The sequence below is a fragment of the Magnolia sinica genome, chromosome 3, assembly GCF_029962835.1.
Source record: "Magnolia sinica isolate HGM2019 chromosome 3, MsV1, whole genome shotgun sequence".
In the NCBI taxonomy this organism is placed as follows: domain Eukaryota; kingdom Viridiplantae; phylum Streptophyta; class Magnoliopsida; order Magnoliales; family Magnoliaceae; genus Magnolia; species Magnolia sinica.
In genome coordinates this window covers 11109727-11133861 of record NC_080575.1, presented here as the reverse complement: position 1 = coordinate 11133861, position 24135 = coordinate 11109727, and the positions used below count along the sequence as shown (strand labels likewise).

The 24135-nt window shown below is 39.0% G+C and overlaps 1 protein-coding gene across 1 annotated transcript; it reads right to left on the bottom strand.

The window, feature by feature from the left end:
• Positions 1–556: 556 nt before the first annotated feature.
• On the bottom strand, positions 557–16198 carry LOC131239502 (nucleotide pyrophosphatase/phosphodiesterase-like). Its single transcript, XM_058237234.1, has 13 exons — positions 16148–16198; positions 15632–15852; positions 7609–7700; positions 6378–6450; positions 5994–6116; positions 5433–5525; positions 4422–4551; positions 4253–4334; positions 3933–4065; positions 3569–3774; positions 2749–2874; positions 2343–2652; positions 557–1080 (listed from the first exon to the last, which is right to left on the bottom strand). Exons 2-13 carry the CDS (start codon positions 15809–15811, stop codon positions 775–777), a joined length of 1854 nt encoding a protein of 617 aa, XP_058093217.1. The 5' UTR covers positions 15812–15852; positions 16148–16198; the 3' UTR covers positions 557–774.
• Positions 16199–24135: the final 7937 nt, after the last annotated feature.

Sequence of the window (24135 nt, the reverse complement as noted above, 5' to 3'; positions counted from 1 at the left end):
AAGATTGTGCTCTCGAATGTTCGCATAATGTGCATGCATAATTCAGAGTCTGTTGTCCATCTCTTCATTCATTGTCCATTTGCCAAGGGAGTTTGGGATAACTTCCTTAAATCTATTCAGGGAGTCATAGATCATGCCGGGTTCAATAGAGTGTTTTCTATTGGCTCCTCATGGTGGAGGTGTGAGCAAGGTCGGCGAGGCATTATGAAGACCGGCAATGCTGGCTGAAATTTTGGTCCTTTTGGGGGGAAAGGAATAATCGTTGTTTTAGGAACCGTTGCAAACAGATACTCGAGGTTTTTTATAGGGCTAAATTAAATGTAATGGATTGGGCTGTAGCTGAAAATGTAAAAGGCGGGAGTTATTCGTCTCCTCTTTTTATTATATGAGTTGTAATTTTTTAGGCTTTGGCCTTTTCTTAATAAAATCATCACTCAAAAAGAGAAAAAAGGCTGTTATGGACAAACTATTGCAATTCAATCCAATAGATCATCCAAACACTGCTATAAAGTACTTCGCATGCGAAGCAGAAAGATGTTGTATAAGAAAGAGGTCATAGGCAAGAGTGGAAATTTAATTAGCTAGAAGGGCTAGCAACAACCAAAAGACAATCTCTAATGAGAACTAGGGGGCTACGCTGGTGGGTAGATATTACATAACACAAGGTCCTACACAATAGAGGGAATTTCATTGGCTAGAAGGGCTAGCAACAACCGGAGTCCAACCCCTGGGAGCTACGGTGGTGGGCCCTGCAACTACCAATGCCATTTTATTTTAGGTGGCTAAGGTGGTGGTTGCACAACTATCAAGCGTACAAGCGAGCACGTCCATGTATTCCCTAGTGATGGTGAAGGAATCGTAGACATTGCCATCGCTGCTCTTCTTGTATTCGAAGAGGAGCGATGTATGGTTGAAGGCAGTCAGCTTCACGAAACCGAAGTCATAGTCCTGGTACACACTCCATTTCGTCTTGAGGTTGGTAAAAGCCGAGAGATGGCTGCCTCCGCCGCCAGCAACTACGTGAATGGTCCCATTCACAATGCCCGAGAAGTGCGATTTCTCGTTGTTGACACAGATGTTCTGCATTGCCACAAACGAAACGGAACTAGTTAGAACAATATAATAAATCAACAGCACTAACCATAGTTCTAAAACTCAGTGACTTGTTGAAATTTCAAGCTGAGTCCCCAGGGAACTCCGAAGTAAAGAGTGACTCGGCCCGACTCCTGACTCGTTGATTGACTCAATGACTGAGTTAACTCAATGCAACTTGCGATGACTTGAACTGAATCACTAGCTGGAATCATGAATTTATAAAACATGCCTAGAGAGCACTACCATGCACCAGCTGCCTGATATTTCTTCCATTTTTTATTTTGTTTATTTATTTATTTATTTTATATATAACTATGGACAACTACTTAAAATATTGTAAATATTGTTTAAATTAATTATTAGATATCGAGTCGAGTCAAATAAAGATGCGCCTGAGTCTTTGAGTCGACCTGACCGGCTGCATTTCGAGTTTTTGACATTAAAAGAAAAAAAAAATATTTTATTACAACATGTAGATTAGATAGATAGTTATAGGTCCTGAACACCATGGTTTTCCGACATGTTGGATTCTTTAATGTGGGGCCCATGGTTGTGTGGTGATCAAGGCTGTTGATGTGTTGGAAGCCACTGTATAGTGGATGCTCCAATAATCTCCTAGAACCGACCCTTAAATATTAGGCCATTTTCTGTTGAATGTAGACAGTTACTGTATTTTTCTAATTTAAATCGTAGTTTAGAAAACCCAAATCTTGATCCGACTCAATTAAAACTCCTGCAAATGGTGATGAAAATGTAAAATTGTTGTATTTTCTATGTGTAATTTAAAATAGAGAATTCGAGGCGCTGGATAGTGTGCTGGTTAAGTGCATGTCACTGGATGTCGTGACCGAGTGGTCGAGTTGACTTGGCGAGTCTACCCGAGTTGAGAACGAGTCATTCCTTAGACTGAGTTTCCCAGCAATCCGAGCTGAGTTGCTTGGGCCGAGTTTCGAGTTGACTAAGTGAGTTTTGGAACTATGATTTAAATCTCTATTTGTGGGATACTGATGGAAAGATCTGGATCTTCAATCTGGGAGTTTCTAGGCTAATCAGATCAACAGTTCAGATCACCAAATTGTGGGCTATTCTTGCACATGAACTGTAATTTGCCAATGTGCAGGTTTGTATAATTCGCCATAGATAGATTCTTGAAGTATAATATGTATAACGTAGGTATTCATGAATTCATGTATGCATGCGTATGTTAGCTTATATGGATCTTATATTTCTATATGCAAGGCATATACCTCATATATTTGGCAGGTCCTCTCGTAGCTGTGGACATGGCCATAGAAAGCAATATCAACCCTGTATTTCTGCCATAGCTTTTGCAGGCTAGTTCTTCCCATGGGCTCCTCAAATGAGCCCTGATTAGCATACCAAGAATTAGAGGAGTAGCCGAGAACACGGTGGGCTGCGAAGATGAGCCATGGCTGCTTCTGCCGGTCTGCCGAAGCGAAGCATTTCTCGATGAACGCATATTGTTCGGTCCCTTCTCTCCAGTCGTGTTCTGAATCTGCTATGCAGAAATGGAACATGCCATAGTCCACCGAATACCTGCATAAATAGGGAAATTACACATTTATATACTCATTTATTACAGTTTCTTGAGATGGGTTTGTGTGGCTAGTTTGAATTGTGCAGCTCCCTTACCAGTACTTAGCCCGATTTTCGGCCGGAACATAGAACATGGTTTCTGCCGGCACTCCACACTCGCCACCCGAATCTTCATCCGCGTAGAAAGACCCAGAGTTTGGCCAGTCGCGTTCATGGTTGCCGCTGAAACCGAAAGGAAATCAACTGGTTTCAAGATTTAAAGATCAAACTGGTATTGGAAATGGCATTTGAGCCTACATACTAACATAAACATGGGGGTAGTAAGTTGCACTTTGGTATTAAGAGTTGGTGACTAGGACCAATTCGTTCTGGCCGAGTTAAGCCAACCCCACATATTTTCAATACTGATTTATTGAGCTTGAAAAAATTTCGAGCTGAGTCCGGGCTAGACCAAGCTTGACTCGACTCGAACTTGACTCGGTTTGATTTGCTGACCAAGCCAAGCCAAGCCAGCCAGTCAGGCTCGAAGACTGAGCCAAGCCAAGTTCGGACTAGGGTAGTCTGCTGGCCGTGCCGAGCTGGGCCAAGCTACACCTGGTTCGGCTCGTGTACAGCTCTACTTATTCTTTTTTTTTTTGTTAGCTTGTTAGTACACCCACTGTCAGTTCACACTTCACTGTTAGCCACCCCCTCTAGGGAATCGATACCAAGACTTCAGTGTTGAAACGAGGTATTTTTCACTTACTCTACCACTTTAGCTATGGATCTGGGTGTGTGTACAGCTCCACATGTGGCGCTGAAGTGGATCGGACTAGAACAAGTCTGAGTTGGCTCAGAAAAGTTGCATCTGACTTAGACGAGTTGCCAATCTTACACATTCCTAAGCATGGATAAGTGAAATGCTTATGATACAAACCTTCCAACCATGTATGGTACAGTTGAAGCAATGGGCTCCACCATTTCAGTGAATTGGTCCCACTGAGAAAGGAACCCATTTGCATATGGCAAGTCTCCTATGTGAAATACAATGTCATAGTTGTCTAAGTCCTTTACAAGTTGGTCTGTGGTGTTGAGAGCCCCTGGTTGATAGTTTGCATACTCATTTGACCCATCTCTCTCTGCCTGAAAAATACAACTTTAGTTCATATTAGCATTATGAAATTAGCAAATTTTCTGGTGTTAAGTGCTCATCAAGAACCGTCGGATCATAATGGGTCAAAGATCCGACGGTTTTTAATAGTTTCTTACACCGAAAGTTCGGTGTGCAAATAGCTACTGACCTTTCCCGTGTCACCGAATATTACAACCCGTTGTAATGAATTTTGGCCGGGAAATGGAGGTGCTTTGAAAGAATACTCCTTACTCCAAACGTATGTACCGTCAAATAATCGATGACCGAGCTTGTATGTGTACCTGGACATATGTATTTGTGTATTTGTATACCTTTTAGAATTGCACTTAGATATTATAATTGATATTTATCAACTTAAAGCACATATACAATGTCATAATGTATAACTACCTCCATTTCAAAATTCCATCATGTCCAAAAAAAATAATAAGAATAAAATAGAGGCAGAGGAATTCCATGGATTCATACTCTAGATTAGGCCACAGATTCTTCAAAAAACTGGTATGAAAAAATCCGGGTTCTCTCCATCCCACCGTTCGTGCTGGTGGACCTGCCGAATAAAAAAAGGGATAATTTTACATATATACACATGTATACATGTATATGTAATATTTAAATAGATGTATCATCACCATACCACACATGCTGCTTTGCGTGAATGTCAGCGTCCCGGCAGGGGACCGTGTTTGATCCTCTCCCATCAAGCCCCATTCGACGAACGGGATCGCCTCATTGACATCGTAGTCACTTGTCCATGTTACAGTCATCTGGTACCAAACACAAATATCATGGGCCATGCACACATTTTTTCACACTTACATAAACAATCATCCATTCATATGAATGATCGGGTCACACATATACATCCGCATGAAACCAATTCAACGGGCGGATCATTGCATGTGACAACTATGTGGCCATTATCGAACAGGTTATTCGAATGCCATACACTGAAAATTCAGTGTAATGTTGTTAGTTAAATGGACCATTACTCGTGTGTGTGTGTGTGTGTGTGTGTGTGTGTGTGTGTGTGTGTGTGTGTGTGTGTGTATGGGAAATGGTACTATGAGGTCGAGCTGTGTGGGCCCCATTGTGATGTGTGTAGAACATCTACCCCATCAGTCAGATTTTCACACACACACAGATATATATATATATATATATATATGTGTGTGTGTGTGTGTGTGTGTGTGTGTGGGCCCCACCGTGATGCGTGTCGACCATCAACACCGTGCCACTTGATGGGTACCCTCTAAATTATGGGATATCTCAAAAATTAGCCGTACACGGAACTCAGGTGGGCCATACCATCTAAAATCATGTGAAGACACCGTTAAAAAATATAAAATCACTTGGTGGGCCCTCATCCAAGTAGGACACACATAATGGATGGGCTGGATTTGCAAACCACATCTCGGTGGGCCCAAAAAATGATTATGAATGTTTTAATTGTGCACAACCCCTCTCCACTTCTGTATGTGGTGTGGCCCATACAAGTCACGGATTGACTTGATTTGTGAGACCTAGGCCCACGATGGAATGGTGCATCTGACTGATGGGGTAGATGTTCGAAACGCATCATGGTAGGGGCGTGCGCATGTGAATGATGTATCCATGCATGCATGTACATGCAATGAAATGCACTTACTTCATCCCAAGATTTTCCAATGGCAAGACGAGGATAAAGAGGCGCCTTTGGATTTGCAAATGCTATGCTGTTTGAAACTGACACAAGCTTTGGCTGTAAAATATTCAAAAACAAAAAGGAATTATGTTAGAAACACAAAATCCATGCATTCCAGTTGCTGAAAATGATACTTTGGACCAAAAATCTCCCACCATTCATATGGGGCGGGCGGGAATCCCTATGCACATCCAAATTTCGGTTGGCACCAACTTTTAGAAAATCAGTTAGGAAGGTGCATGTGAATTCCCACCATCAATTTCAATATGCGTACTTTTTTAGCCTCATTTTAATTGTATTATCTCCAGTATGGGCATTTTTTTTATCATTAACAAAGTTGGAGTTGATCTCTGATGAGTGTCCCACCCAAGGTTTTAATTAACGGTATCATCCAGCCTATTGGCACCCGAATTTTCTGATGGGCCGATATGTTTTTTATCACCTCATATCAGATCTTGTTAATTGATTTTCAAGTGAATATGAATGTGAAACCCAAAACTGCATTTTTAAGTTGAGTAAACTTACATTGGAAATTCCACCGGAGAACAAGGCAAATGCAAAATCGTACCGCTGATTGATCAAACGGAACTTCAGCTTCCCTTTTCCCGTATTCACATAATTCGGCGTAGAGTAATTTGCGTATTGGTACTGAAAATGCACATTCCCACAAGAACTTTGCATTAATACAAATAAGCAAAGTAGAATTAGCTAAGAGAAATGACTCGTTAGCGAGCACGTATGCTAATCGAATCATGCATTCGCTATGCATAATCATCAAAGCGGGCCGCCTGCTCAAGTGGGTCACACCTGATTGGTGTTTGTGTATTGTAGATGTAATGATCAGTGCCAGTTGCACTAGTTGTCTAGCTAATGACAGTGTCAACTGACTTAATAGAAGCTAATACAGACCTTTATTGGTGCAGTAGCCAGGAGCGGAGTCAGAAACTGAGGCTGGCCGAAGTCCGGTACATACGTAGAAGCACTGAAAATTTGAACACAACCTGCTTATTAGTTCAAGTGCTAAGATAACGATGGTCTATTAATTTTCAGACATTACATGGATTGATAACTAGTCTGATGTAGAATGAGGCACAGATGCATTGGAAGCGGAAGTAATCCGTCAAATCTAGGCCCAATCCTATCGCGGGCCATGGCATAATTGGGCTCTGGGCGCATTCAGTTCAAAAATATTTAATCCAGATAGGGAGAAATTGCCATTTGAAGTGTGAATTGTAAATTAGACTGGGATGTGACTCATCTGAGTTTGACTCAGACTCATTTGAGTCCAATCATGCTAAGATAATGGCCTATTATTATTTTTCGGACATTACTACACATGGATTGACAACTAGTCGGACTGGGGTGTGACTCGTCCAAGTGAACTCTGACTCATTCGAGTCCAATCCAGTTCGGCACCATGAGCCAGCATTGAAAATATCAACTCGGCTAAGACGCGACTCAACTTAAGACCGAACGAGTGGATCTGAGTCACCGAATCTTGAGACTATGTTACTAAAATGAAAATTTGTATGGGTCCAATTGGGCCCACCTATGATACATTGAGCCATCAGATAGAAGGGGTCCACGGTTGATTGCACATGGCACGAATATCACCTTAATTGGATAATAATAATATGGATTATAACGTAAGTAAGACTGCTTTTATTCAACATCATCTTCACATCTATTTTCATGCCCTTAACTATGTGGATTTGATTATCCAATTCTGGTTATTTGTGGATTATGTGCAATCAATCTATGGTCTATTCCTCCTACCTTTTTAAGTGTACCCCCATCACACGTGGAAATGAAGCACAAGCGTGTAAGATCAGATCCATTCATCAGTTAAACCGCAGATGCACATGACAAATGAACAATTGTAAGGAATTGACTAGCTATCCAAATTCCACACAAGTGGGGTACCTTCAAAATATCTTACTTCCGAAGGTGGTCCTACCAAAATCCAAAATTTTGAATAGGCTCAGCCCAAACATCTAACCTAACGATTCCAAACACATCTCACTTGCATTTTACCTTCGAAAAAGAAGAAAAATGGAAGTTTGCCATGCCTGGTGCTGCATCCAAGCGCTATTTTAGATATATTTTAGCTATAAAAAAGGATAGAGAAAAGGACCCTTACTTGAATTTAGATGGCGAAAAAACCGCCACCCAATCGTCTGCGGATGGATTTGGATGTGAGAACTCCACAGTAATCCATTGAACACTCTCTCCCTGAAATTAGACAATATCATTAACATCACACAGTAGTTTTCATGATTATTTTGAAAGTAAAACTAGCTTAGACAAATGTAACATGGCCTAAGACATGCTCGCGCCATTAATGAGTTAGACAAGTACTATTTACTTTTTTAGACACCTTACATGGGCACTCGAACCCCACACTTCAGTTTTGAAATAGAAGCGGATTAGCTGGTATACCACGCACCACCTACCTGGCTGGTGTGGGTACATGTAGTGTGAAGACGATTGCTAACACTCCCCGAGCTCCGAGTTGTATGAACAGTTCAAAGGAGATCAAAGTTACATTGGCCCACAATGATGAATTTATTATATCAACATTGTTCATCCATTTGGCGAGATCATTTTAGAGAATGCGCTCAAAATGAGTCATATCCAAAGCTCAAGTAGACCACACCACAAATGACAGGGGGACAATGATTCTCACTGTTAAAACATTTTGTCAACAACGTTTATTTTTCATCCAATCTGTTTATAAGGTTATACAAGCCTGAATGAAGGGAAAAACAAATATTATATTGATCTAAAACTTTTATGACTCCAAAAGGGTTTTAATGGTAGGCGTTCAATCCCCCACTACCTTTTCCAGTGTGGTTTACATGATCTTTAGATTTGTCTTATTTTTTGGCTTAAACCTTATGACGAGCTCACCAAATGGATGAAGAATTTGGAAATAACACATTCCTCATTATGGGACCCACAGAACTAGGTGGCATCAACACACCAGCCAGGTCGGTAGTGTGTGGTACACCAGTCAATCCGCTTCTTGTACAAGCACCTACTCAAGTCACTTCCAACAACATGTTTGATTGACCTATGCGGTCATTCAACGGTTTAGATGTACCATAAAACAGGACTGCGTACTCGTCAAGCTTTTTTTTTTTTCTCTTGTTCGTACACACCCATGTCATTACACACGCTCCATGTTAGCCAACCCTACTAGGGATCGATACCAAGACCTCAAGTGTTGAAATGAGGTATCTCCACTCAAGTCTGCCAGTTGAGCTATGGATCTGGTTGTCGCATACTCATCAAGCTAGCCACACATGCATGTTGAATTTTGACCATTGGAGTTTATTGTATTTTGGCTGCCATTTTTTCATAGAAGCTTGATCTGCCTGATAAGTGGACCAACATTATGTTTTGGTTCAGGATACAATACTCAGCATGGCACACTCATCAAGTGAACTATTTGCACATTGAATACTCACCATTGGAATTTTATTTCTAACTGTTTTTATTTTTATAGTTTTATACAAGGTTGATTTGCCTCGTAAGTGTTAACAATATTAATTTTTGGTCCAAGACACGTTCCTAGTGGACCAAATGAAAAGTGGAAAATCGCATTGAAAAATATAGATTCACTTGACGTAACAGTTTCATCTGCTTAAGAAACCAGAAGAAGCGCAAAATTGTTTTCTTTTTCTTAGGTTTTCTTTTAAAAAATAAAAAATAAAATAAAATCATGTTAGATGCCGATCTTTGCCCATTTGCCTTTTACTATTTTTTTATGAAAAAACAACACGACCTTGTTTGGTTTTCTAATTTCCTATATATGAAATGCAAAGTAAATGAGTAATCATTATTTTTTTAGGTGTTTATTTAAAGAATAACACTGGCTCATAAATCAAGAATCAATACACTCGCAAGGAAAATAGGTAAAGTAAATTGTAATCATTAAATTTTCACATTATAAAACTATGATTTTTGCATAACTGCTGGGTGAAATAAATAATGTAGTAAAATTATTATTGTAGTAAAATATAAGTGATATCACACAATTACAAGAGTAAGTAATCATTTTAAATTTATAGTCATTTACTATTGTAATTGAAAACCAAACGGTAAAAAAAGACTAAATGTTGGATTTTGTAGTTTTCCATTTCTCAAGGATTTTCCTTTTACTCCCTACCCAATTTTAACATTTACGTTGTTATCCCCATGTTGAGGTTATTGTCATGTACATTCATTAAAATATTATGCTAGGTGAAGTTGAATCCTACAGGCAAAGTCCCCACATGCTTAGTTGGGATTTTCTATGTGACAGAAACTCTATTCTTATCCATCTAATGAATATTCTAATCTATTTTAGAATATGCCCGGTATTTGATTATTGAGGTGGGTTAGCTGCTTATAAATGGTGGTAAATAAATAATTATGACTACCATGAATGTTAAAAAGAAATTCACATGAACTCTGTGAGTCTCACCATGATGTACAAATTGTATCCACACTAGAGGTGGGCATCGAGTCGAGTTGGATTGGATTGGGTCCGACTCGACTCGATCTGTTTTTTCAAGAGCCTGATCCGAACTTGATCTGATCCGGGATCGAGTTTAGCAGGGCTGAATCGATCCGATTCGAATCCTTGCTGGCTTGACCCGAACCAAGTCCGACTCGGTTTGGGAAACTGAATCAAGTCGGATCAAGTTGAGTCTAGGGAGAGAGAGGGAGAGAAAGAAGGAGATGTGGAAAAACGGGAAAGAAAGAAGGAGAGAAAGGAGGAGAGAAGGAAGGAGAGGAGGGAAATCGGGAGAGAAAGGAGGAGAGATGGGTGGGTGCGGTGCCTCCTTCAGGTGGAGAAAGAGGGGTTAGGGTTCATTAAGATTTTGGATCGGATCGGTCCGAATTGACCATGATCCGAATTTGATCTGATGTATGATCGGATCTGAGTGGTCCTACTCAATCCACACCAATCCAGGCCTTCGGTTCGATTCGGATGGGGTCGGATTCTGCCCAGCTTCAATCTACACCATCCATTCATTTTGTCAGATCGTTTTAGGGCACAAGACTAAAAATGAAGCATATCTAAAACTTTATATAACCCCAAGAAGTTTTCAAGGGCTCATCTAGCTGAGTTCGAGTAAGGTCATTGGGCTTTAGTGATCATCTAAATCCAGTGGTCAATCCAAAGTCACATTTTGGCATGGCCTCATTTTATTCCAGCAGTCGATACAAAGTCACATTTTGGCATGGCCTCATTTTATTCCAGCAGTCGATACAAAGTCACATTTTGGGTCGGCTTGATTAATTAGATGGATAATCTAATAATGCATTGCATGGACCCACAATTATGGGGTCGACCTTTTATATATAATTTTTGGATAATCAGCTCATGAAGGGCTAGCACCTTCAAAATTGAGCAAAAACTAAGCCTCTTAATAAGTTGGCTCCAGCATGATGTATATGTTATATCTATACTGCTAATTTTTTTGAAAAAAAAAATTCATATCATTTTAGGGCATAAGACCAAAGATGAGATAGATCCAAACGCATAGCCGAACATACCATAGAAAACAGTGAGGATTGAATGCTTATCTTTGAAAACTTTTAAGGGACTACGTGAGTTGAATCTGCCTCATTTTTTTCACTCGTGCCTTAAAATGAGCGAACACATACGTCATACTAGGGTCATAGAATACAACTGATGCAATCAAGTTTATTTTCAAAAACCATACCCGTCAACTTCAACAAATACCAAGATCATCGTTGCCTATTTACTACCGTTTGTATGCATTTACAACAAACTTAATAAGCCGGCATCAAATATTGTATACGTATTTACACCAAACCAAATAGGCTGGCACCAAACACTATGATTATTAGTGCTTGCCTGATGATAGGAGTCTGTCTCTTTACATTTATTTAAAAATTTATTAGGCCGGATGCGGATTGAGGGGTGACCCGGTCTTTGTGGGGTCTAGTGTGTTTATATGTTTTATCCACACCATCTATTTATTTTGCCAGCTCATTTTAGGGCAAGATCCTCAAAATGAAACAAATCAAAAGCTCAAGTGGACCACACCACAAGAAATAGTCAGTTAATGATTTCAGCAATTGAAACCCTCCTAAGGCTCACCAAGATGTTTATTAGCCATATAACTTGTTCATAAGGTCACATGGACTTAGATGAAAGAAAATCATAAATACTTTCTTAATCCATTTTCTCTAAGTCAGAGTCTAAAATCAGATTTTCCGAACAATCCTAACTTCTAATTGGTATATATATATATATATATATATATATATATATATATATATATATATATATATATATATATATAACACTGTATATATATAACACTGCCACACACTCACACAGTAGCAGGATTACACCACCCATACTCAAACCCTTAACTAGGTGTTGAAACTCCAAAGAGTCTACCACCGAGTTGTTGAAATAGGACCTTGGATATTTTTTATTCTTAACCATCCAATAAATGTCCACTGATCCATAATTAATTTCTTGACTTATGATCCCCTCTAAACACATAGTTTAGCCATTTTTATTCGACTTATTTGTTTGCTACGTATGCAATTCACACATAGTTTCTAACTGCCTGTCTATCATCAATCACTCTGCCAGAAAAGACGGCAAACAGTTGTTGGATTGTGATAGTTTGATGATTCCTTCTAATTTATGTATGTTATTTTTGTTTTTTAAAGTTTGAAATAATAAAAAATAATGAATAGAAAAAGATTTTGTCTATTTTATTTTATTAATTTTTTTTTTTGAATGATTCAGTGATCTAAGGCCACTATAAGTTATGGTGCTACTGGTTGCACGGGACACATGGGCAGTCCTGTAGGGGCGCGGATTAGGTACTACCCAGCCTGTTTTGAGCTCGGGACAGGTGGAGGCTCCGAGGGCTACTGAGGGGCAATGTAATATATGAGTAATATATGAATTTTATCCACAATGTCCGTCTATTTTTTTCCATATAATTATAAAATATTAAACAAAAAATAAAGCAGATTCAAAGTTCAAATGGACCACACATTGGGGATTAAATTCCTACCATTGCAAAATTCTCAAAGACTACAAAGTTTTGGATCAAGACGATATTTGTTTTTTCACTTTATACAGGTGTGTATGACCATATCAACAGGTTGGATGGAAAATAAACGACACGGTGGACCCAAATATGGTTTCAATGGTTGGCATCCTTAGTACCACCTCTTCCCATGGTGTGGTCCACTTGAACCTTGGATCTATCTTATTTTTGGTCCTAAAAAAATAGATGAATGGTGTGGATAAAAGTGATATATCACAGTAACCCCTTAGTAGCCCTCGGAGGCTCTGCCTATCCAGAGCTCGGAACAGGCAAGGGTAGTACCTGCCCCTACAGGACTGCCCAGGTGTCCCATGCTACCAGTAGCACCATAACCTACAGTGCTCTTAGATCACTAAATCATTGAAAAAAATAAATAAAATAAAATAAAATAAAATGGACAACATATTTTTCTATTCATTACCTTTTATTATTTTGAACTTAAAAAAACAAAAATAGAATACATATATTAAAAGGCACCATTAAACTATCGTAATCCAACAACTGTTTGCCGTCTTTTCTGAGAAAACTTTGATACTCTGGCAGAGTGATTGATCCTCTATTGGGTTAAACAAAAATATCTCTGGCTACAATGTCGAAATCAGGTTGGTAAGATTATCTCATCCATCCATGGGTTGGCCTTCTTTGTTACGGCCATCCATTTTCAAGGCATTGGAACCAACCAATTAGATGGCTCAATTTGGTGTTTAAACTATCTAGACCGTCTATTTTATAGACTACTGAATAGATGGTTAGGATCGTTCACTTAGGTGTGATTTTTACATGATAGCCCATGAAATGTGTACTGACCCAATGGACAATCCAGATCTGTGGATTGGACTTTTTCAAGTGTCTTGATATAAGCAGCAGGAGCACCATAACTTATAGTGCCTTCAGAATGCTGGATCATTTTTTATTTTATAAACCTCGGGGGCGTGGGGAAAAAGACGTTATGACAGCGACGACAACATTACGGTAAAAAAAAAAAAAAAGGCGACGTTATGACAGCGATATCAACGGATTCAATACAACGGTGGTTGTATATATGTATAATACACACTGAAAACGTCTAAGCTTTTTAAGACCATCGATCTGCTGGGCTACCACATGGATATACCTATGGTCGAAATCACGTTGATTGTGCAGTCCCAAGCGTTCGATTGATGCAAGTTTTTCCCTACAGAAAAAACCAGACCTTCACTTTTGCTCAATTGTTGATTTTTAACCATCCATTTCCGGGCCACTAATGCAACGGCTAAGATGATCTGTTTGACGTGTTTTGGGTGGTATGTCTCATCTAAGCGATAGCTGACTAGACTCATTGTCTCGAAGTGTACGGTGGATATAGACTTAATCTGAAGAGTTTAAATCAATTAATTTTTTCCACATATACAATTTCTGAGTATTTTCTAAATGCCCAGGTATACACCATTACACTCTACCAGAGTATCAAAATTTTCTCAAATAAATACTCCATGATGTGTGTCGAAAATCAACCCCATCAGTCGATGCATCATTCCATGGTGGGCCACTTTCTTAAACTTAAAAATCAAGTCAATCCATGACTTTGGTGGGTCACACCAAAGACAACAGTTGAGAGGAGTTACCCTCCCATTAAAACATTCATAATCATTTATTGGACCACCGAGATGTGGTTCACAAATCCAGCCCATCCATTGTATGTGTTCCACTTGGATGAGTGGTCAGACCAAGTTTCAGACCCATCAAAAACTCAGGTGGACCCCACTAAGTGGTAATAGCATTTCCCTAAATAAAATAATCCTTAAAATATTATATAATAAAAGATCGTGTTACAATAATCCTTAAAATACTATAAAATAAAAGAACGTGTTCTGACAAATCAAAATATTTTGTAATCCGATAATAATACCCACACGTGTTCTACACACGTGCAAGCACGAGACTACAAAGTTTACCATAAACAAGCATCCTCGAACTTGGATTTTCAGCAACATCACATTGGCATGGAAGGGGAGTCATTTGATACTCCGGTTAGGTATGACGCTTGATATGCAGGTGCTTCAAAATGAGACACGTAGGATACATTACCTCAAAATAACCGGCAAAATTGTGCTGATAATTAGATATTCAAATAAGCTTACTTTTTAGTTTACAATATATCTAAACTTATATACATAATCTGAACAGTTTAAATCAATTAATTTTTTTCTACATATACAATTTCTAAGTATTTTATAAATGCCCAAGTATAAACCATTACACTCTACCAGAGTATCAAAATTCTCTAAAATAAATATGTAGACCCAACATTAGTGATAAATGCACCCTCTTTTTTTAACATTTGGTAATAGAATAATACAACTTTGTACTACTCCCGAAAATTCGCGTACCTTCCAAAAAAAGGTAGAGTGTATCTCTCCGCCTAGGCGAGCATGGACAATGCGTCCTACCCTTTGAGTGGCCAATGTGATGTATGGGTCTTATCCACACCGTCCATCCATTTTTTCGTATCGTTTTAGAATATAATACTAAAATTGGGGCAGATCCAAGACTCAAGTGAACCACACCACAGAATGCAGCGGTGATAATAATTATCACCGTTGAAACTTTTCTAGGGCCCACCGTGATTTTTATTTTCCATCCAAGATATTCATAAAGTTAAAAAGACCCAGATGAACTGGACGAAGATAAACCACAAATATCAGCTCCATCTAAAACTTGTGTGGCCCACAAGAAGTTTTCAACTGTAAGCGTTTAATCCCCATTGTGCAGTCCACATGTCTTGGATCTACCTAAATTTTAGGCTTATATCCTAAAATGATACAAAAAAATGGATGGACGGTGTGGATAAGACCCATACATTACGGTGGTCACTCAAAGCTCCTGCCCGTTCCCATCTGGAGACGGACGGGGGTAGGCTGCAATCCGCGTCCGTGTTGTGCGTACCGTACAATCACATGCACTGCACAGCCTACTCAAATTACAGGTGTGGCCCACCTAACCAGTGGATCATCTTGATTTTCACGGAAGGGAGGCTTCATGTGGTGACCCATATTTTGTACGGAACGGATGTGATTTGAATGATCTTACCTTCAAGCCAAGGAGGTTCCGGGAGGCGTTGATGTAGGCAGACTTGTGAAGTGTAATAACGGCCTTGTGCATTGCGATCAGAGACAAGGGTTGTACACCCATTCGATTGGGCCCACCAAAGCAACACGTGGCATTCAACGATAGAAACAACATGAAAATCAGCTTCCAAACGTTCTCCATCTTTCCTCTCCCAAACCTTATCGTGCACCCCAAACCTTAACCTGCGCCCACTTAAAGATCATGTAAGAGATAGATGCATGTGGGGTTGGTGAAAATCAAAGAACGACAAACAACATGGGCCCACACGTGGAGATCACGGTCATTCATCAGATAAGATACACAGAGAACATGCAGTGTAGTTACTGATCATGGTATATTGACACTGTACCCTGCTTGATGAATGGCTCGGATTTTAGACACGTGTTCAGCCCTCTCACATGATGGGTCCCTGAATGGATGGTTCTGATTGAATCAGGACCCTGAAAAAAAAAAAAACTTAGAGATAAGCTTACTTGCCTTATTGATGCGCCACCTAAAGAAGGAAAGACTCTACACCGTAATGTGGTGTATGAGCTTTAAGGGAGATTGATAAGAGTCGGATATATATAGAGAGGTGAACTTAGTTGTTATTTGTGCTGTTGAATCACGTGGGACGACGGCTATACACTATTCTGAATGATGGGACATAAAATAAACGGACGGGATCAAGGGTTTCTGGAAGGAGGGGACGTGGCTTGCTTCCTTGTCGTAGATACAAATGTAGTACGTGGAGTAGATCCAAACCGTTCATTTGATAGATCAGATGGTGAGAAGACCATGACCAAAAGAAGAATGAAGTTTGAATGCCAACTCAATGTCGGCTAAAGTGAGAAACGGATAAAAGCTAGCGAGAGAAGGACTATTTATTATTGGTTGGGATGGACCAATGAAATTGAATTTTTGTTACTAGCCAATCAATGGTGGATCCCACAGGATGATTGGTTTGGATCATTGAAAAAATGTACTCTGTTCAAGATATATAATCTGGAGGTACTGAAATGGCGTGCACTAGAGGTATTGGATAATCCCCCTGCAGTCATATAGGCACGTTCTTAAAAAGTAAAAAAGGCTTATATTAACCGTGTGGTTGTGGAATGCATTGAATTTGCTTTGCTGACTGAGACGGACCAATCACCATACATTGAAGCAGGAAAAAAGCGGGAAAGTCGTGGTTTTGGCAAACAGAGAATCCGGAGCAGGCCTTAGGTCCGACCTATTGGACTATAATTTTCTGTTCACCCAGTAAATAACTTTTAAACTGTCATTGATTTAAAAATCCAATCCGTATATTTCATTGGAAAATCATGGAGATTACCGTATTAAAAAAATCAATCACATCCACTGATCATGTAGGCTACATTTTTATTTTGTTATTTATAAGAAGCTAGCAAATTTTTCTACGGCCTATATTATCTCATGAGTACATTAAATTAGTTTTTCAATAATAAATCTTCATTATAGTGGTAACCTATTTAAAGGAATGGATTTTAGAAGAAAAAATAGTGGGGATAATGATTTCCACCATTGAAACCTTTCTAGACCCCACAGTGATGTTTATTTATCATCTAACCTGTCCTAAGCTTGATCCAGAACTTCTGTGGTCCCCTAGATTTTTAGGTCCAATTCAACTCTTTCCTGTGATGTGGTCCACTTGAGAATTATATATTTTTTATTTTTGGTATCATTCAATAAAATTATCTAGTAAAATGAATGGACGGAGCGGATCAGATACATAAATCATTGTGGACCTCATAAAGTATACTCATTAAGCTAAACGTAATAAGTTACTCCGCAATCCGCTTCCATAAAATAGGGGATTCTCATGTCTATATTAACACGTGAGCAGGACGTGCACGCATCAATGTAAGCCTTTGAAAAGCCTCGTTGATCGAATTTTATTCGACAGTGCTTACATAGGTATAAGTCATATCCTGGCAGCAGCAGGCACACCCGGCTCGTGTTCGGCTCAGCTTGGTGACTGGGCCATCATGTCCAGCTTAACTTGGCTTGTCAGCGGATTGGATCAATTTGAGCCGAGTTTGATCTTTTGAGTTGAATTCGAGCTCGATGGGGTGAGCCAATTCATAAAAATAATGTACACCATTCAAAAATATAAGTTCAAATATAACCCATATGATGATTTAATTGATCTGATTTTTGGTTGTTTGGATCATCATGGCACGGTGCATATTTTGGATGGCTTGGATTTTATATACACACATCACGTGGGTTGCACAAGTATCTACTTTTTCTAGTTTTTAAATAGGCACTAGTGTGCACTACTTGAGATGTCGTTTAAATATAATGTTACACTGAATTTACTTCTTAACTGCCTCAACAGTTACCGTTTTACTTTATTCAAAACTCAAAAGCATGTAATTTTGATTTTTAAGTTTTAGCTGTTATTTTATTATCTGTAACCAGTCATTTATTCAACCATGGATTGAAGCATTAGCATTGGTAAACCTAAAGACAAATAAAAATCAATTTCATTGGGTATATAATTCTCTTAATTATTTAAAAGTATTTTAAATATACTTGTTATAATTAAAAAATTTTAATTTTAAACTATTATTGAATATATTTCATAATAAAATGATAAAATTTTAAAGTTCTAATTTTTTAAAATTTAAACTATTATTGAATAGATTTCATATTAATGTTGTTAATTTTTCAAAAAAATTTTTTTTTGTTTTTCCTTGGCTGGGTTTAAGGTCAACCTCTCTTTGTTTAAGGTATTTGATTTTAACCCACATCTTATTCCTTTCATGTGGGCCATTCGAGTGTTGGATCTGCCTTATTTTTCGATTCATGCTCCTAAATGTTCTAATAAAATATATGGAAAGTGCCGGATGTATCATATTTATTATGGTGGGATTCACATATTTAAGTCAGCACTTTTTTTTTTTAATTATCAAATATTCAATATGGTATTACTCTCACATTTTCAAACAATATAAAATAATAATAATAATTACTTATTTACAGGATTCACCTGTAGCGTAGAAAATCCTACAGGCCGTTAAACGATGTTGCTTGAAGGCGTGACTCACTTGGAGTTCAGTTACCCAGTTTTATAACTATCCATAAGATCTAACTATCCATAAGACCTGATTCCATATCCTTATATGGCTCACCCATTGAGCTAATTTGCCTAATTTTGTCATGATGACCAACATAATCCCAGGATAGGTGGGCCCCGGCCTCACCCGAGAGGGTGTGGTCCTTATCACATGCCCACGTTGATGTATGAATTCTATATCCATGCCCTCTAACCGTTTTGCCAATCATTTTAGATCATGAGACTAAAAATTAAGAAGATCCAAATATATGGTGGACAATACCATGGGAAATAATGATGATTGGCCATTAATCATTAATGAGCTATAGATGTTTTGAATCTGTTCCTCCATCAAGTTTTGAGTGGCCTTATCAACAAGTTGCATGGAAAATAGATAGTGCATAAACATTACGGTGATCCTTAGGAGGTTTTTAATGGTGGGGTGTTCAATCACCACTCTTGCCTATGATATGGTCCACTTAAGATTTGGATCTTCTTCATTTTTGGGCCTGGAAAATGTATGGACCACATAGATATAAAATACATACATCAGAGTAGCCCCACATCAAGGACCTTACCCCAATATGCTTGGACGCGGATTGCTTCCGGCCCCACTCGGACGGTAATCCATCTGGGTAGGGTTCTATGGGGCCCAACGTGATGTAAGTATTTTATCCATGCCATTCATTGTTTTTCTCTGATCATTTTAAGATATGAACCAAAACATGAGGTAGGTACAGGGCCTAAGTGGACCACAAAGTAGGGATTTAACATTCACCATTAAAAACTTCTTGGGAGCTAGAGAAGTTTTGGATCAAGCTGATATTTGTGTTTTCACTTCATCCAAGTCTACATGACCTTATGAATAGGTTGTATGGTAAAAAATTCAAAAACACAACAGTGGCCGTTAGAGAGGTTTCAACGGTGGATGTCATTATCAATGCAGCTTCCTTTGGTGTGGTCTATTAGAGTTGTGGACCTGCTTCATTTTTAGGATAATACGTTAAAATGATATGAGAAAAGCGGTCACGGTCATGGATAAAACACTTACATCACAGTGGGCCCCAAGTAGGAGACAATCCGCTTTCCATAATCCACATCCCACTGTTGTGATGTCTTAATACTAAGCTAAGGAAGTGTCGACTGACCGTGGGGTGTACTAACAAGCTAACAAAAAAAAACACTACCATGGAATCGGATTGCCTGGTGTGACACACACCACCGACCTCCCACGTGTGTGGGCGTCACCATTAGATGGCCCTACCATGATATATGTGTTATATTCAAGTCGTCCATCCCTCTTGCGTCACGACACAAAAATTAAGGAAACGGATTAGCTACTTACAGGTTGAGCAGCGAGACTCCTACTGAAGTGACGTAACTAAGTTCTGTAGGCCCCACCATGATATATGTGTTGTATCCTCACCTTCCATCTATTTAGAGAGATCATTTTAGGGCATTATATAAAGAACGATAAAGATCCAAAGCTGGATTAGACCCCACCACAGACAACAGTGGGGAGAGTGATGTTCACCGTTGAAACCTTTGAGGTTCACCATGATGTTTATTTGAGATCCAACCTGTTCATAAGTTAAAAAATACATGAAAGAAAGGAAAGCATAAATATTAGCTTGATCCAAAACTTTTGTAGCCCTCAAAAGTTTTTAATGATGGGCCTCACTCTCTCCACTTTTTTTTTCTGTGGTGGGGTCCACTAGAGCTTTGGATCTTACTCATTCTTTACCTCATGCCCTAAAATGATATCTGCAAATGGTTTGACGGTGTGGATACAAAACATACACCATGACAGAACCCCATGATGTCACTTCAGTAGCAAGTATCGCTGCTCAACCTGTTGGATGGTGAGTAGGTAGTACAGAAACATTATAGTGGGCCTGACGAGGTTTTTATCACAATGTATTCGATCACTGCTCTTCCTATGGTATGGTCCACTTAAGATTTGAATATTCATTTTTTGGATCATGCCTTAAAATGATCTCTGAAAAAAACGGATGGATGACATGGATATACAATGCATACAGCAGGTCAGCCCCACCTTGAGGGCCTCACCCCAATCCGCTCCATATAATCCACACTTTCCACTGTTCTGATGTCTTACCCACATGCAGTATTGATGGGAAACGTGTGTGGTATAGTAAACTAAGGAAGCAGATTGCCTGGTGTAACACACACCACCATGTCTATTGTGTGTTGGGGTCGCCATTATATCACCCCGCCATGGTGTATGTGTTGTATTCAAACCGTCCATCCATTTTAGATCATGAGACAAAAAATAAGGCTGATCGAAAACTCAAGTGGAGCACGCACTTCCTATGGGGAATTGAACGCTTGCCCTCTTCCGAGGGGCTACAGAAATTTTGGATCTAGCTGATATTTGTGTTATTCCTTCGTTGAGACTTATTTGACCTTACGAGCAAGTTGGATTACAAATTAAAATCATGGTGGATCCTACGTAGGTTCCAAAAAACATCATTGTATCCACTTTTTTCTGTGCTGTGGTTCACTTGAAGCTTGTATCTGACTCATTTTTGGGCTCGTCCCTTAGAATGGTCTCGCAAATTGGATGGACAGTGTGAATATAATGCACATTATAGTGGCCGCCACAGGATTTGGTGGCATCAACACACCATTGAGGTTAGTGGTTTGTGGCACACCACGCAATCCACATTAGTTATTTATTTATTTATTTATTTATAGCTTGTTGGTACACCCACTGTCAATTCACACTTCACTGTTAGCCACCTCCTCTAAGGAATCAATACCAAGACCTCGGTGTTGAAACGAGGTATCTTTCGCTCAGTCTACCACTTGAGCCAGTTAAAGGGTGAGAAGTAATCAGTTTGAATTAGGGTTGAAAGTCGGGCAGCTGGGCTAGGGTCCCAACCCAAGGTTCTTATACCTCAACTCAACCCAACCCAACCCAGCCATGAGTTGGGAATTCTCAACCCAAGCCCAACTCGAGCGGGCTCAGTCAAGTAGATATACGCTAACGTTTTCATTATTATATTATTCTATTATATTTTTAATACATGTCTACTTGTACCTATAATTTTATTAATTATATATGTAGTTATTTATAGTTTCATTTTTTCTAAATAAATAAGCTAAATATATAGGACAAATACTCCTTTAAAAGTCATATTGTATATCAAATAATTTATTTTTACCTTGTTAGCTTGAGTCATCCAAAGTGACTTGGACCAATAAAACTCGATGACATTGGAATTTCCTGTGCCTTCAACACAAGCAATCCACACTTACAATTATAATTAATTTATAAGGAACTTATATATTGTTTGGGTTCAAATTGAGTTGGGCAACCCGAGAACTCAACCCAAGCCCAACCCAAGTTTTATCGGTTGATGTTTGTATGGCCCAAGCCCAAGGCCAAACCCGAAACATCCTACCCAAGCCCAATCCGATATCGGTTGGTCAGTTGAACCCGTCCAAACTTTTAGTCCTAGTTTGAACGAGGACCCTAGTTCAATAATCCAAATAATTGATTGGCTGGAACCCACTGTGGGTGGCTCAGGGATCAAGAACCACTCGGATGGAAAAATCTCAACCATTTAATAGGTGGCCATAGAAATAAATGGTTAACAAATAAAATGCTACAACTAATTATATTGGCCTTAAAAAGCCTAATTATAATCTATGGCTAGGATTTTTTTAAGCAAGGATTTTTTTAGTTCCTTGGCCATCTACGGTGGGACTGTTGTATCAATGGATAACAATGGTCCCTCTGTATCAAGAGGCCTTGTCCATTCGGTTGGACCCTAATTTACCGTCCTCCACCAGTAGATAACATCCGATCTTCTCTGTTAATCACCAAATCTAGTCGTCCAGCGGATGACACTTATATTTTATTATCTATCAGTGGCTCAACATTGTTTTCTATGGCATGGCCCACCTAACGGGTGGATAAGGCTGATTTTTGCACAAGGTGATCTCACAATGGAGCCCAACTATTGCAAGGGTTGGATGTCACGTGCACAAGATAGTCATGTTAAAGTGTATTAGGATAATTTTTAAAACAAGTTATTTCTTATTAATTAAGATGCATATTAATTGGAGATCAATGTATACCTGTCAAAAAATATATAACAAATAAATAATGTTTGAATATCCCATGCAATTAGATCTATGCACGAGTTGATCGAGCCGAGTCGAGCTTGGCACAGCTCAACTCGGCTTGATCCTCAAGCCTGATTGGCTAGTTCGGCTCTGCTCAGCTTGGTTTGATCCATAGCTCAGGCCAATTCGAGCTGACTTCAAGCCAAGATTGGGCCTTTTCTGCATTTTTTCAAACACATGGAGTATACTTTCAATATCTCACGGTATGTAAAATAGCTGCAGCAATTTATATGTATTTCATCAAACACCCGATAAGCAATATAAAAATCAAAATAGGAGGGTATTTATTACATATCCATATATTCTTTGCCATCAGCTGATACTTTGTTGAGTCGTTTCATCATTACACTTGTGAGCAACATAGATACCAAAACAACTGAGTCACTAAACTGGTTCGATTCGATTTCGATCCAAGTTGTGTCAAGCTTGGCACAGCTCAACTTAGCTCGAAATTTTTTCAAGCTTAAAAATTAGCTTGACTCAACTCAAACTCAATTTCAAACCGAGTCGAATTAAGCTTTTTCGTGTCGAGTAGAGTGAGCTAATGGAGCTAGCTCTCGTTCCGTGTACAGCTCTACATGCAATGCCATAAACCGATAAAAGTTGGCAATAGTACTATTTATCCTTTCGTTAGGATGAACAAATGAAAGTGAATTTTGATTACTGGCAAATCAACGGTGGACCCCACTGGATGATTGGCTTGGATCATTGTACAAGTAACCTGTGCTACAAAAATGGTATGCTTTAGAGGAGGTATTGGATCATCTCCACGCAATATTTTAGGCACGATCTAATAAATAAATAAAATAATAAGTTTTCCATCGGACCGGTTGCTATCATTCACCCAGTGGATAACTTTTAAGCTGTCAGGTGGTTGAAAAATCTAATCCGTTCATTATATTTACATATCATATGTATTATCTTATTTAAAAATAAAAAAAATCAATCACATCTACTGATCAGGGCTACACTTTATTTTATTATCTATAAGAGGCTACTGATTTTATTTTTTTACACGGCGCACACCACCTCATAAGAAAATGGATGTTGGAAGCACATGATACGATGGAAGTTTTCTTCTGGTTGGATGTGAACTTAGTATACAACTGAGAAGACTGGACCATCCATCCAAAATAGGGTGTTTTACACGTGGCTCAAAATGTGGGGCTACTATCCCCAGCGGGACCTAGCTAGAGATGGAAGGTTCTGGTAGGAGAGGTGTGGGGCCCACCATGATGTATATGTTTTA